Source organism: Oncorhynchus mykiss, chromosome 23 (genome assembly GCF_013265735.2).
Source record: "Oncorhynchus mykiss isolate Arlee chromosome 23, USDA_OmykA_1.1, whole genome shotgun sequence".
NCBI classification, from domain to species: Eukaryota; Metazoa; Chordata; class Actinopteri; order Salmoniformes; family Salmonidae; genus Oncorhynchus; species Oncorhynchus mykiss.
The window spans coordinates 26,440,853-26,456,945 of record NC_048587.1 but is presented as its reverse complement, the minus strand read 5'-3'; the positions used below and the strand labels follow the sequence as shown (position 1 = coordinate 26,456,945).

The 16,093-nt window shown below is 42.6% G+C and overlaps 1 protein-coding gene across 1 annotated transcript; it reads right to left on the bottom strand.

Annotated features, from left to right (window-relative positions):
• Nucleotides 1–60: 60 nt before the first annotated feature.
• Nucleotides 61–15,849, bottom strand: LOC110502505 (zinc finger protein Pegasus). Its single transcript, XM_021580564.2, has 4 exons — nt 15,248–15,849; nt 6,111–6,279; nt 2,447–2,620; nt 61–2,249 (listed from the first exon to the last, which is right to left on the bottom strand). Exons 2-4 carry the CDS (start codon nt 6,241–6,243, stop codon nt 1,285–1,287), a joined length of 1,272 nt encoding a protein of 423 aa, XP_021436239.2. The 5' UTR covers nt 6,244–6,279; nt 15,248–15,849; the 3' UTR covers nt 61–1,284.
• Nucleotides 15,850–16,093: the final 244 nt, after the last annotated feature.

Here is a 16,093-nt window from a genome sequence, read left to right as displayed (position 1 = left end):
TGCATTCTGACTGAATGTCAATTCATAGATACCAAGAAAAAGGACAAAGGACAGAAAAGATCTGTTAGAAAACACTTTTACTTAGAAATGTGTTAATATTCCTCTCACATAAAACAATTTGTCATCCAAGGGGACATGATGATCGCCAAAACGCTTCTACATTCACCTGCTCTATCAAGATACAACACATTAAACAAACTCCATTACAAGTTCTTTCCCCCCTGTTAACTTTCCCTTTACCCAACCCCTCAATCATTGGACGCCTGTAAGCACGGTGACATGCAATTAGTCCTAGAAACAGTAACCATGTTCTCCACAAATGTTGCTATGCAGACACAACAGTATCCAATACAAAACAACCCTGCTAAGGCAGTAATCTTCACTTCAGTATAATTTCAACTTCATTGACACAACACCTAACCGACCGGGAAATGTAGATTACAATGCTCAATAAATGTCTAAGAAAGCACAGATCCCTAATATGCAATGCCTTGATTATATAAGGACAGAAGAAATCCAAAAGGCATGGCATGTATGCTAAAACATGGCATCTCTGGTGCTACTTGGCAATTCTGGACTGAACGGGATTGACAAAAGAGAAAAGATATGGTGATAATGCTTTGACAGTAGAGGTATTGGATCTCACAATGACATATTCCATTTAAATGTCACAATATAACACAATGTATAAGGTTATGATTTATTTTCCACGACACCCAATTAGCAAAAAGCTGATGGTTAAGGAAGGAAGGGCACGGTTTACAAATCCATCAAACGACAACATAACACCCGCATCTAAAAAAAACAAACAGAAAAAAAATGAAGATGTCAAATGTACAAATGTAAAGTGATTGTGAATATGGTAGGCACTGTTGGGAGGCATGAATGGTGCCGTCTTTGCACTCTGAAATGGTTTAGTGGGTTACGGTTAAAGCCGATAAACGAGCACTCTCATACAATGTTAGCATCTATAACTACAGTATGTTAGTAAGGCTGAAAATGGTGTTCATGTTCAAAAACCCACATAAGGAATGTTTAACGATCAAACCGGTCAAGTGAGTTGTACCTCTAAACCACTCCATCCCTACACATTACATACACATGGGCACTGTCAAATGTTATTTTCTTTCCTGTAAAAATCAAATTCACTATACAGAATTTGCAAAGGCTACATCATGTCCAATTTCAGAAAGATCAACAGCAATAAATAAAAATCACCATTATGGAATTAAATAAAAACACCTTCAATCATCTCCAGTCCTTCGTCACTGACCCGGTGACAAGTCACTGCTTATGCTGTCCCCTGGCAAAATGACAGGCAAAGTCGTATTTGCTCCTGCACTTGTGGCCACAGATGTTGCACTGGAAGGGGTTCTCGTAGCCGTGGCAGCCCATGTGGATGGTGTACAGGATGTTGTCAGGGAAGTAGATGTCACAGTGCTGGCAGTGGTGCAGCATCTGGGGGTCTTGATGCAACGAGGGCAGGCCCGGGACTGGTGTGCTGGGCTGGCTATTGGTGATGCTGGGGGTACTGGTGCGCCCGCTGTGCTCGCTACAGGGACCTGCCCCGGGGCTGCAGTTGCTGTGTGGTGGGGGCCTGGGCTCTGGGGTGATGGGGGAGGAGGAGGCAGCATGGGCAGTGCTGGCTGACGCAGCAGCAGAAGCGGTGGCTGGGAGAGGCTGCTGGATGAGGAAGGGCTTCTCGTCCACACAGGACTCTGCACCTGGAGATATGGGAGGCTGTTGGGTCTCGCCCTCAGCTTCAGAGGGTAGGTTGGCCAGTTGACCAGCCAGGGTGGAGAGCTGGTTGAGGGGGTTTTCCATGACCAGGTTGTGGTGGTGGTGATTGTCCCTGGAGCTTCCATCTCCACCAGCACCCTGGTCGTCGTAGGTCTCCTGGCGCAGGTGGGGCAGTTCGTGGGAGTAGTCGTCCAGGTGCTCAGCCTTGTGCATCACCATGGAGGGGGGGCTGAAGTTGATGAGGAGCCGGCGACCATAGCCCAGGCTGGTCTTCTTCTGCAGGACGCTCAGCATCTTCTTGTGGGAGAGAGAAGAGCGAGCACCTTTCATGGGTAAGAGCTTGTGGCGGCGGCGCCGGTGGTGTGAAAGGTTGCTGCGGTCGCTGCAGCGGAAGGAGCACAGCTCACACTTGTAAGGCTTTTCTCCTGTGTGGGAGCGCATGTGGGCCTCTAGGTGGCGCTCATAGGCAGAGGCAAAAGGACACAGATGGCATCTGTGGGGTTTCTCTCCTGTTTAATCAGAGGAAAGAGGAAGAATAAAGTCTTAGGACATTTTAAATGTCATGTTTTTTGCTTTTTGTCTGATAACTAACTAACTAGGCCTAATGAAAATAAAAGGGTGAAAGCTTTGTATAAGAGAAAATGCTCAGCGAGTGATCTTCATCTGGTAGCATCTGCATGGTGTTATCTGTTCTATTCAAGCTCACCTGTGTGAATGCGGATATGTTCAATGAGTCGTGCTGTGCCTCTGGTAGCATAGTTACAGTAACGGCACTTGAGTTTGCCGTCATATGTTCTCTCGAAGCCATCCACCAGCATCCCTGAGCCGTCATCAAGGGACATATCCGCTGAGGGGTGGTCTAATCCATTCTGACTGCAATCTGCACAGGTACAGGAATAATCACAACACAGGTTCAAGAGAAATATCGATATTTGTATTTATTATGGATCCCCATTTGCTGCTGCCAAGGCAGCTCTTCCATGGATCCAGCAAAATTAAGGCAGGTATATATTTATTAAAGCATTACAATACATTCACAACATATTAAGTGTGTGCCCTCAGGCCCCTAACTCTACTAACACATATCTACAACACAAAATCCATGTGTATGTGTGTGTATAGTGCGTATGTTATTGTGTGTTTGTATGCATGTACCTATGTTTGTGTTGCTTCACAGTCCTCGTTGTTCCAAAAGGTGTATTTTTATCTGTTTTTTACATCACATTTTACTGCTTGCATGTGTTACTTGATGTGGAATAGAGTTCCATGTAGTCATGGCTCTATGTAGTACTCTGCACCTCATATAGTCTGTTTTAGACTTGGGGACTCTGAAGAGACCTCTGGTGGCATGTCTTGTGGGGTATGCATGGGTGCCCGAGCTGTGTGCCAGTAGTTCAAACAGACAGCTCGGTGCATTCAACATGTCACCCCTCACAAGTACAATTAGTGACAAAGTCAATCTCTCCTCCACTTTGAGCCAGGAGAGATTGACATGCATATCATTAATGTTACCTCTCTGTATACATCAAGGGCCAGCCGTGCTGCCCTGTTCTGAAACAATTGCAATTTTCCTAAGTCTCTCTTTGTGGCACCTGATCACACGACAGAACAGTAGCCCAGGTGCGACAAAACTATGGCCTGTAGGACCTGCCTTGTTGATAGTGCTGTTAAGAATGCAGAGCAGCACTTTATTATGGACAGACTTCTCCCCATCCTAGCTACTGTTGTATCAATATGTTTTGACCATGACAGTTTACAATCCAGGGTTACTCCAGCAGTTTAGTCACCTCAACTTGCTCAATTTCCACATGATTCATTACACAATTTAAATCAAATCAAATTTTATTTGTCACATACACATGGTTAGCAGATGTTAATGCGAGTGTAGCGAAATGCTTGTGCTTCTAGTTCCGACATTGCAGCAATAACCAACGAGTAATCTAACTAACAATTTCAAAACTACTACCTTATACACACAAGTGTAAAGGGATAAAGAAAATGTACATAAAGATATATGAATGAGTGATGGTACAGAGCGGCATAGGCAAGATGCAGTAGATGGTATTGAGTACAGTATATACATATGAGATGAGTATGTAAACAAAGTGGCATAGTTTAAAGTGGCTAGTGATACATGTATTACATAAAGATGCAGTAGATGATATGGAGTACAGTATATACGTATACATATGAGAAATAATGTAGGGTATGTAAACATTATATTAAGTAGCATTGTTTAAAGTGGCTAGTGATATATTTCACATCAATTCCAATCAATTCCCATTATTAAAGTGGCTGGAGTTGAGTCAGTGTGTTGGCAGCAGCCACTCAATGTTAGTGGTGGTTTAGGGTTTATTGAATGATTTGTCCCAAATACAATGCTTTTATTTAGGACTAACTTATTCCTTGCCACCCATTATGAAACTAACTGTAGCTCTATGTTAACTGTTGCAGTCATTCAGTTGCTGTAGTAGCTGACATGTATAGTGTTTTGTCATCCGCATACATAGACACACTGGCTTTACTCGTTAGTAAAGACCAAAAAAAGTAAGGGGTCTAGACAGCTGCCCTGGGGAATTCCTGATTCTACCTGGATTTCTTGGGGGTTTCCAATAAAATAACACCATCTGTGTTATGTTAGACAGGTAACTCTTTATCCACAATATAGCAGGGGGTGTAAAGCCATAACACATAAGTTTTGCCAGCAGCAGACTTTGATCAATGCGGCTTTTGACATTATCGAAGTCTAACAAAACAGCTCCCCCAATCTTTTCATCATCAATTTCTCTCAGCCAATCAGTAATTTGTGTAAGTGCTGTGCTTGTTGAATGTCCATCCCTATAAGCGTGCTGAAAGTCTGTTGTCAATTTGTTTACTGTAAAATAGTATTGTCTCTGGTCAAACACAATTTTTTCCAAAAGTTTACTAAGGGTTGGTAACAGGTTGATTGGTCAGCTATTTGAGCCAGTAAAGGGGGCTTTACTGTTCTTAGGTAGGGGAATAACTTTTGCTTCCCTCCAGGCCTGAGGGCACACACTTTCTAATCATTACACTCCACTCACATTAATGGTTTTTAGAATGATAACAGAATCATGCATGAAACAGTCTGGATAAAACTGTTTGAATCAGATAGTTTACTCAGAGGACAAGAGGAAGAGTCAGTTGACAGTCAAAATGGTGGTTTGTGTTGATGCCATAGTAAGGCCTACCTGTAGCCCAATATTAGACCTCTGATTAATTATTTAATTAAAATGAGGTCTAAGGGCATTCCATAGCGACTGCGTTCGAGAGAACTCATAGTCAAATGGCTGTACCTGCTTAACAGCATGTGTCCAACATCCGGAGCTACTGATTGGAGTGCACCGTTTGTGTCGCCAAGCAGTGAACAATAAACTATTAAATATGGAAATGTTATTTTGTTCTCACTTTGCACACACACATTTCCTCTGCTTCCAGTCTGGGGTTGCCAGACAATCAGACTGTGTTACCTCTGGTTCACAGTCTGAGATGAATGCCATACATTTCCTCTCACAAGCTCTACAAACCAGAATGTTTTTTCTTTTTTTTTAAGTATATTTGAACTTACTTTACCGGTTGTTTGTGCAGTTGGTCCTTTTGCAGGTAGGGATGTGAGACAACATATCAACAGGAAAGTATAATTAAATACATTTTTCAAAGCGCTGGCAGTTCTTTCAGGTTTTCATCACCTGAAGCATGCGTAGAACCACGTAAACACGCGCACGAGCTCGCCAAGTATGCATGCACCTCGTACATGTATTTTCGTCTTAAGCGCATGCTTCATGTGATAGAAATCTCAACGCACTACCAGCACTTTGAAAAGTTGAATTATACATTCCTGTGGATATGTTGTCTCACATTCCTACCTATAAAAAGGACCAACCACATGGACAACTGGTAAAGTAAGTTGAAAAAGTATTTCATTCAACATTCTGGCTTGTAGAAGTCGTGAAAGGAAACTTTCATGATGCAAATGCAAATTTCTGCCCAACGTACAATTCAACATGGGGTCTTCAAGCTGCGTCTAGGGCAGCATGTCTGCCCATATTGCAAGCCGGATTAGCTAAACAAAACAGGAGTGAAAGACAGGCGAGAACACAACATGGAATCAATGTTTGGTTTTGATCTGGAGGGGGTAGTAGCATCTAACAATTGGATTTAAATTATTTCCTGGACACCGCTCCGCAATGCAAACGACGACCTCCTAATCAGAACAGTCTACAAATTACGGATATAGTTTAGGAAGCGGGAAAAGTGTAGCAAACAGGAACGGTCGGCAAATAACTTGCAAGGTGGGTAAAAGTTAAAACCAGACCCGAGTTTCCCTCAGGTCTAAACTGGGCTAGGCTTACCTGCTGGTAGGTCGTCCATCTCTTTGACTCCACTGACGGAGCCCGAGATCATGTTCACATGTTGAGTCTGCTGGCTGAGATACTCTTGGAAGTCTTTGACAAAGTCCAACGTCTCTGGCTTTTCCTCGCCCATTGGAAGGTAGAGATGCTTTCAGGTGCAATAAATCAACTGTATCCATAACAGCACATGATGATGACAGTGTCAAAAGGCAGACAGATAAGCGAAAAACAACATGACAATACATTGACATAACTTGTGATTTAGAACGCAGAGTTAATTTCAGTCTATGCTGCCCTTCAGGTCGTAAACTTTTTGACAAGACATGGATCACCCTAGAGAACACTGCTACTCCAGTTGCTCTCTCTTCATCTGACTAGTTCTCTCTCATAGTCCAAGAGCATCTGGTCGTTGGAGTGGTGGCACAAGGCTACTCATTTCTCCTAACTAGAGATACTCTCTCCTTTCCCTCTCTCACCTGTCCATCTACTCATTTTAATTCAATGTGGTCACTGTCACTTGTTCACTCAAGCTTGTCATCTATCACCCACTAGGTGCCCTTGGCGAGTTCCTCAATGAGCTTGACACCTTGATAAACTAATTTCCTGACGATGGCTCTTTGGCCCACCACCTCAAGCTCAACAAGATGGAGTTGCTCTTCCTCCGGGGAAGATATGCCTGCTCAAAGACCTCTCCATCACATTTGACAAGTCCACAGTGTCACCCTCCCAGAGTGCAAAGAACCTTGACATGACCCTGGACAACACTGTGTCATTCTCTGCAAACATCAAAGTAGCGACTCGCTCCTGCAGGTTCATGCTCTACAACATCTGTAGATTACGGCCCTAGCTCACAGAGGAAGCTGTGCAGGTCTTAATGCAAGCAATTGTCATCTCCCGTCTGGACTATCACAACTCGCGTTTGGCTGGGCTCCCCGCTTGTGCCATCAAACCTCTGCAACTTTTCTAGAATGAACTGGCTTCCAGTCGAAGCTCGCATCCACTACAAGGCCATGGTGGTTGCCTAAGGAGCAGCAAGAGGAATTGCCCCTCCCTACCCTCAGGCTATGCTCAAACCCTACACCCCAACCTGAGCACTCCGTTCTACCACTTCTAGTCTCTTGGCTCTCCCTGGAGGGCAGCTCCCGCTCATCCCAGTTCAAGCTCTTCTCTGTCCTGGCTCCCTAATGGTGGAACCAGCTTCCCCCTCAAGTATGGTTGGGCGATAATGAATTAGAATGTATGTTTTTGCGCAATATTCTAAATGCCTGTAATCGGTCTCATCTCCTTTGCTCTTCTATGCTGTGTGAACCTGTATACAACGAGATTGTAACTTTAAAAGTTGTGGGGCTTGCTAAAGCTCTTTCGTATTTTTGTGGTAGTGAAATAAGTTTAAAAAGTTGAATTTCAATTATATTATTTTAATAGTGAAATCCTTTTGAATTCCCATCGATAGTCAGTAGTAGCGGTCAGTAGTTGTGGTCAAAAGTTGGTGAGACAACATGGTAGTTATATGGTCAGATGTGTGGTTGTGGTCTGTAGATGTGTGGTTGTGGTCTGTAGATGTGTGGTTGTGTTCACTAGATGTGGTCAGAAGTTGTGTGGTTGTGGTCAGTAGTTGCTGTCAGTAGCTGTGGTAAGCAGCTTTGTGATTGTGGTCAGAAGTTGTGTGGTTGTGGTCATAAGCATGGTTGTGGTCACTAGATGTGGTCAGAAGTTGTGTGGTTGTTGTCAGTAGTTGTGTGGTTGTGGTCAGCAGTTGAGTGATCAGTAGTTGTGGTTGTGGTCACTAGATGTGGTCAGAGGTGGTGGTCACTAGATTAGTGGTCAGAAGTTGTGGGCAGTAGTTGTGTGGTTATGGTTAGTAGTTGAGTGATCAGTATTTGTGTGGTTGTGGTCACTAGATGTGGTCAGAAGTTGTGTGGTTGTGGTCACTAGATGAGTGGTCAGTAGTTGTGGTCAGGAGTTGTGTGGTTGTGGTCAGAAGTTGTGTGGTTGTCGTCCATAGTTATGTGGTTGTGTTCACTATATGTGGTCAGAAGTTGTGTGGCCGTGGTCTGTTGTCAGTAGTTGTGGTAAGCAGCTTTGTGATTGTGGTCACTAGATGTGGTCAGATGTTGTGTGGTTGTTGTCAGTAGTTGTGTGGTTGTAGTCAGTAGATGAGGTCAGCAGTTGTGTGGTTGTGGTCAGCAGTTGTGTGGTTGTGGTCAGCAGTTGTGGTCAGCAGTTGTGTGGTTGTGGTCAGCAGTTGAGTGATCAGTAGTTGTGTGGTTGTGGTCACTAGATGTGGTCAGTAGTTGTGGTTGTGGTCAGGAGTTGTGTAGTTGTGATTAGGAGTTGTGTGATTGTGATCATGAGTTGTGTGGTTGTGATCATGAGTTGTGTGGTTGTGATCAGGAGTTGTGTGGTTGTGATCAGGAGTTGTGTGGTTGTGATCAGGAGTTGTGTGGTTGTGATCAGGAGTTGTGTGGTTGTGATCAGGAGTTGTGTGGTCAGAAGTTGTGTGGTTGTGGTCAGTTGTTGTGGTCAGTTGTTGTGTGGTTTCTGTCAGTAGTTGTGGTAAGCAGCTTTGTGATTGTGGTCAGAAGTTGTGTGGTTGTGGTCACTAGATGTGGTCAGAAGTTGTGTGGTTCTGTGTGTCAGTAGTTGTAGTCAGAGGTTGTGTGGTTGTGGTCAGTAGATGAGGTCAGAAGCTGTGTGGTTGTAGTCACTAGATGTCTGGTTGTGGTCACTAGATGTGGTCAGCAGTTGTGTGGTTGCGGTAAGTTGTGGTCACTAGATGAGTGGTCAGAAGATGTGTGGCTGTGGTCAGAAGATGTGGTCAGTAGTTGTGTGGTTGTGGTCAGCAGTTGATTGATCAGTAGTTGTGTGGTTGTGGTCACTAGATGTGGTCAGCAGTTGTGTGGTTGCGGTAAGTTGTGGTCACTAGATGAGTGGTCAGTAGTTGTGTGGTTGTGGTCAGCAGTTGATTGATCAGTAGTTGTGTGGTTGTGGTCACTAGATGTGGTCAGCAGTTGTGTGGTTGTGGTAAGTTGAGGTCACTAGATGAGTGGTCAGTAGTTGTGTGGTTGTGGTCAGCAGTTGATTGATCAGTAGTTGTGTGGTTGTGGTCACTAGATGTGGTCAGCAGTTGTGTGGTTGTGGTAAGTTGAGGTCACTAGATGAGTGGTCAGAAGATGTGTGGCTGTGGTCAGAAGATGTGTGGCTGTGGTCAGAAGTTGTGTGGTTGTGGTCAGCAGTTGATTGATCAGTAGTTGTGTGGCTGTGGTCACTAGATGTCGTCAGCAGTTGTGTGGTTGCGGTAAAAAGTTGTGCGGTTGTGGTCGTGGTCAGAAGTTGTGTTTTGTTATCATTAGATGTGGTCAGCAGTTGTATGGTTGCTGTCAGAAGTTGTGTGGTTGTGGTCAATAGATGCGGTAAGCGGTTATGTGGTTGTGGTCAATAGATGTGGTAAGCCAGTGTGTGGTTGTGGTCAGCAGTTTTGTGGTTGTGGTCAGCAGTTGTGTGGTTTGTGGTCAGTAGATGAGAGGTCAGTAGTTGTGTGGTTATCCTCAGAAGTTGTGTGGTTGATGTCAGTAGTTGTGTGGTTGTGGTCAGCAGTTGAGTGATCAGTAGTTGTGTGGTTGTGGTCACTAGATGAGTGGTCAGAAGTTGTGTGGCTGTGATTACTAGATGTCGTCAGCAGTATTGTGGTTGCGGTAAAAGGTTGTGTGGTTGTGTTCACTACATGTGGCCAGAGTTGTGTGATTGTGGTCAGTAGTTGTTTGGTTGTGGTCAGAAGTTGTGTGGTTGTGGTCAGAACAGATGTTGTTTTGCTATGTTTTTAGGGAAGAACGCTATTTGCATCCATGAGCTAGCTAGCTTTTTTTTATGACCAGCACTGTAGGTGCGCAAGACAACTTTACCAGCCTCATAGGATAGTTGTGACATGAAATACGAGTGATAGTGTAATCAATGTGTAATAACTACATAAAAAATGTATCAATGCGTTGAATTATTGTGACGTGCAGTCATATTCAGGTCCTGATTGGTCAACAAGCCAAATAGTGTTATTTGATGTGTATCTTTTTTGACACTCCTCAAAAGACCCAAACACCGTTTGATCACAACTTCACAACTCCTGACCACAACCACAACTACTGACCACTCATCTATTGACCACAACCACACAACTGCTGTATGACGTCAGCATGCCACTTTTTGTCACTCTAAAAACTCTGGCAAACAGCGGTAACTTTCTATTGGTAGAAACTATTCCAAATAGGCTCTTTCCAATCAGAGGGGTACAGCCCAACCTTATTTTAAGAGACAGGAAAACTAGCATTGCATGGCAACACTGCTGCCTTTTGGCTAAAGAAAGTGTGAGAAACATGCTAACGCACAGTAAGTTTGTGCTTTAATATTAACTAAATACTGCACTCTGGCCCACAAAATGACTTTGCTAGATTCTTGATAGTGTTATTAGACAAAGCAAAGAAAGTGAACTTTAAAACATGTAGTTTTATTGGAATTTGCAGCTCTTGTTGGTAAATAATTAATCTGCTAGCTTTTGACATGATTTACCGCAGCTACAGTAAAAAAAGTAGAAAGTATTCGGCCCCCTTGAACTTTGCGACCTTTTGCCACATTTCAGGCTTCAAAACATAAAGATATAAAACTGTATTTCTTTGTGAAGAATCAACAACAAGTGGGACACAATCATGAAGTGGAACGACATTTATTGGATATTTCAAACTTTTTTAACAAATCAAAAACTGAAAAATTGGGCGTGCAAAATTATTCAGCCCCCTTAAGTTAATACTTTGTAGCGCCACCTTTTGCTGCGATTACAGCTGTAAGTCGCTTGGGGTATGTCTCTATCAGTTTTGCACATCGAGAAACTGAAATTTTTTCCCATTCCTCCTTGCAAAACAGCTCGAGCTCAGTGAGGTTGGATGGAGAGCATTTGTGAACAGCAGTTTTCAGTTCTTTCCACAGATTCTCGATTGGATTCAGGTCTGGACTTTGACTTGGCCATTCTAACACCTGGATATGTTTATTTTTGAACCATTCCATTGTAGATTTTGCTTTATGTTTTGGATCATTGTCTTGTTGGAAGACAAATCTCCGTCCCAGTCTCAGGTCTTTTGCAGACTCCATCAGGTTTTCTTCCAGAATGGTCCTGTATTTGGCTCCATCCATCTTCCCATCAATTTTAACCATCTTCCCTGTCCCTGCTGAAGAAAAGCAGGCCCAAACCATGATGCTGCCACCACCATGTTTGACAGTGGGGATGGTGTGTTCAGGGTGATGAGCTGTGTTGCTTTTACACCAAACATAACGTTTTGCATTGTTGCCAAAAAGTTCAATTTTGGTTTCATCTGACCAGAGCACCTTCTTCCACATGTTTGGTGTGTCTCCCAGGTGGCTTGTGGCAAACTTTAAACAACACTTTTTATGGATATCTTTAAGAAATGGCTTTCTTCTTGCCACTCTTCCATAAAGGCCAGATTTGTGCAATATACGACTGATTGTGGTCCTATGGACAGAGTCTCCCACCTCAGCTGTAGATCTCTGCAGTTCATCCAGAGTGATCATGGGCCTCTTGGCTGCATCTCTGATCAGTCTTCTCCTTGTATGAGCTGAAAGTTTAGAGGGACGGCCAGGTCTTGGTAGATTTGCAGTGGTCTGATACTCCTTCCATTTCAATATTATCGCTTGCACAGTGCTCCTTGGGATGTTTAAAGCTTGGGAAATCTTTTTGTATCCAAATCCGGCTTTAAACTTCTTCACAACAGTATCTCGGACCTGCCTGGTGTGTTCCTTGTTCTTCATGATGCTCTCTGCGCTTTTAACGGACCTCTGAGACTATCACAGTGCAGGTGCATTTATACGGAGACTTGATTACACACAGGTGGATTGTATTTATCATCATTAGTCATTTAGGTCAACATTGGATCATTCAGAGATCCTCACTGAACTTCTGGAGAGAGTTTGCTGCACTGAAAGTAAAGGGGCTGAATAATTTTGCACGCCCAATTTTTCAGTTTTTGATTTGTTAAAAAAGTTTGAAATAACCAATAAATGTCGTTCCACTTCATGGTGTCCCACTTGTTGTTGATTCTTCACAAAAACATACAGTTTTATATCTTTATGTTTGAAGCCTGAAATGTGGCAAAAGGTCGTAAAGTTCAAGGGGGCCGAATACTTTCGCAAGGCACTGTATAAAGAGTGCAGTTGATGGGTTACTAAAACAGCTCTATCTACAGATTGGTAGATGCCATTCCTAATCCGTTTTCAGATTTGACAAACAGAGAAGTAGGGGAAGTTGGAAGAAAATGGTAATGCAGCTGTACAGTAAGATCCATAGTGAATATTTTGGTTCCGCAAACAGATATGAATAGTAGAGAAGTAGACGAAGACTCCAACGTTTTGGGGTAGTAGTCAAAACGGCAGCTGTTTGCAAAAAGATTTTAGCAAGAGTGAAACCTCTTGCTTCCCCTCTTTCTCTATGGTTTACACCAAGCCCTCGCCTGCCTCTTAACTCTACCTACATGTACAGTCGTGGCCAAAAGTTGAGAATGACAAATATTAATTTTCACAAAGTGAAAGTTTGTATGATGGCAATTTTGCATATACTCAAGAATGTTATAAAGAGTGATCAGATGAATTGCAATTAATTGCAAAGTCCCTCTTTGCCATGCAAATGCACTGAATCCCCCAAAAACATTTCCAATGCATTTCAGCCCTGTCACAAAAGGACGAAATGACAACATGTCAGTGATTCTCTCGATAACACAGGTGTGAGTGTTGACGAGAACAAGAATGGAGATCACTCTGTCATGCTGATTGAGTTCGAATAACAGACTGGAAGCTTCAAAAGGAGGGTGATGCTTGGAATCATTGTTCTTCCTCTGTCAATCATGGTTACCTGCAAGGAAACACTTGCCGTCATCATTGCTTTGCACAAAAAGGGCTCCACAGGAAAGGATATTGCTGCCAGTAAGATTGCACCTAAATCAACCATTTATCAGATCATCAAGAACTTCAAGGAGAGAGGTTCAATTGTTGTGAGGAAGGCTTCAGGGTGCCCAAAAAAGTCCAGCAAGCGCCAGGACCGTCTCCTAAAGTTGATTTAGCTGTGGGATCGGGGCACCAACAGTACAGAGCTTGCTCAGGAATGGCAGCAGGCAGGTGTGAGTGCATCTGCACGCACAGTGAGGCGAAGACTTTTGGAGGATGGCCTGGTGTAAAGAAGGGCAGCAAAGAAGCCACTTCTCTCCAGGAAAAACATTAGGGACAGACTGATATTCTGCAAAAGATACAGGGGTTGGACTACTGAGGATTGGGGTAAAGTAATTTTCTCTGAATCCCCTTTCCAATTGTTTGGGGCATCCGGAAAAAAGCTTGTCCGGAGAAGACAAGGTGAGCACTACCATCAGTCCTGTGTCATGCCAACAGTAAAGCATCCTGAGACCATTCATGTGTGGGGTTGCTTCTCAGCCAAGGGAGTGGCTCATTCACAATTTTGCCTACGAACACAGACATGAATAAAGAATGGTACCATTACATCCTCCGAGAGCAACTTCTCCCAACCATCCAGGAACAATTTGGTGACGAACAATGCCTTTTCCAGCATGATAGAGCACCTTGCCATAAGACAAAAGTGATAACTAAGTGGCTCGAGGAAAAAAACATAGATATTTTGGGTCCATGGCCAGGAAACTCCCCAGATCTTAATCCCATTGAGAACATGTGGTCAATCCTCAAGAGGCGGGTGGACATACAAAAACTGACAAATTCCAAGAATTGATTATGCAATACTGGGCTGCCATCAGTCAGGATGTGACCCAGAAGCGAATTGACAGCATGCAGGGGGGATTGCAGAGATCTTGAAAAAGAAGGGTCAACACTGCAAATATTGACTCTTTGCATCGACTTCATGTAATTGTCAATAAAAGCATTTGACACTTATGGAATGCTTGTAATTATACTTCAGTAATCCATAGTAACATCTGACAAGAAATATCTAAAGACACTGAAGTAGCAAACTTTGTGGAAATTAATAAATGTGTCATTCTCAAAACTTTTGGCCATGACTGTACATATTACCTCAACTAACCTGTGCCCCTGCACATTGACTCAGAACCGGTACCCCTTGTATTATAGTCTTGCTTGTTATTTTACTGTTGCTGTTTAATTATTTGTTACTTCTATATTTTCTACTGATCTCTTCTTTATTTAACACTTTCTTTTCTTAAAGCATTGTTGGCGAAGGGCTTGTAAGTAAGCATTTCAATGTAATGTCTACATCTGTTGTATTCGGCGCATGTGACAAATAAAATGTGATTTGCTCTAACCACTGCCGTCCGTAATGCCTGTTACAAGAAGTTGAATGTGCATTATGCATGGTTATAGTTGAATTTGTAATAAAAAATGTCATTTTCATAGACAGACTTCAATGCCAGATCAGTGATTATTGCAACAAGAAAAATAGCAGGTTAAACTATTTTGATAAAATAATTAAATTATTAATGGTTATGGATTATATTTAGCCTGGGTATAACTTCACAAGTCCTGAATTCATTAGATTATTGCTGACTGTTTGAAATGCAGTATATCTGACCTTTAATTGTACAATACTTATTTTGAGAATTAAAAAACTGAAAATCTAGATATACATCGTTAAGTTAAAAACAAAAAAAATCGATATGATTTTTAGGCCATATCGCCCAGCCCTACCCTGAAACTATGACAGCAGTGTCCTGCCCATCTCCCGAAAGCACCAGAAAACCTCTTCAAATAGTATCTTAAATAATCCACCTCCTCACTTCAAACCTCCCGTCCAAAAAAACATTTCCTGAACCAACACTTGCACTTAACTTCCTCTCCCTTCTTGCTCTGTACTTTCTATGCATGTGATTGTCCCACCTACCAGTAGCTAAGTATCTTAAGATGAATGCAATAACTGTAAGTAAGTCTGCTAAATGACAAAAAAAATGTTGCTAAATGACAAAAGAATGTTGCTAAATGTAAACTTTAGCAGGTCATTTTAGCTAGCCAATGTCATCGACAGAACATCGATTCCACCATTGATTGCTGGAACACTCAGCTGGCCAGGTAACCAAGGAGCTAGCTTACTAGCTAGCGAATCAACTTACCTTTTCAAAATGTAAACAAATTGTTAGCAAGTATTAATTTGTCTCTAGCCAGCTAGTGAAAGACAGACGATTATTCGTGGCAAACTCAGTAATTGACCGGTGACGACAAGTGTCCAAGTGACTGATCAGTTCCGTTGAAATAGCGTTCATGTTGTTGTTGCTAACTTCAGGTTAGCCAGCTGGCTACTGTCTTTCGACCTAAACAACTGTTCCGTTTACATAGGCATCACTCGACTACGGCTGCATCGAGTTCCTATGGCGAATAGCTAAGCGTGCTACAGAATCAGTCGGTTGGTCTCTAATCACATAAATGTGCAATATCGAGCTAGCGACGTTATCTGAATCAAAACAATGAAGCAATTTGTGGAGGTGAGAGTTCACCCAGTGCACCCGCGAAATTCGTCCCACCTCAAGGTGCAATAATTGCGCGAAGAACAGTTCCTAGGAAATAACTGCTGTAGTAGCTCACATACTGTGTACCTCAGTGGATGTAGCCCACCAAAGACACTTTTAAAACTCTGTGGTAGTACAGCAGGGTGAGTTTAATTATTTCTCAAGATCTTATTAAATACAAGCAGACTGCACTAATCAACTAGATGGTACATACGTCTTTCCAAACTTTGTTTTGCTGTCAGTGCCAAATAATAGTCACCTGTAATTGACCCAATTTTGACAGGCTTAACATTGCATTCTGCTGCATTCATTGCATTATTATTTAATTGAATTGTGGAAACTGTTGCTTTAATTTGTCAGTGTTCACTAAATATAAAATGTTGACTATTTTGTACCCATAACATTAGGCGATTAAACCGCTCACACTTCCAAACATAGACCTTTAATTACAAA

Excerpts from the sequence above, each read along its gene's own strand:
- LOC110502505 (XM_021580564.2), bottom strand. The coding sequence starts at position 6,243 with ATGGGCGAGGAAAAGCCAGAGACGTTGGACTTTGTCAAAGACTTCCAA. Across the intron at positions 2,621-6,110 it reads GATGGACGACCTACCAGCAG|ATTGCAGTCAGAATGGATTA; the intron begins GTAAGCCTAGCC and ends GTACCTGTGCAG. Across the intron at positions 2,250-2,446 it reads ACATATCCGCATTCACACAG|GAGAGAAACCCCACAGATGC; the intron begins GTGAGCTTGAAT and ends CTGATTAAACAG.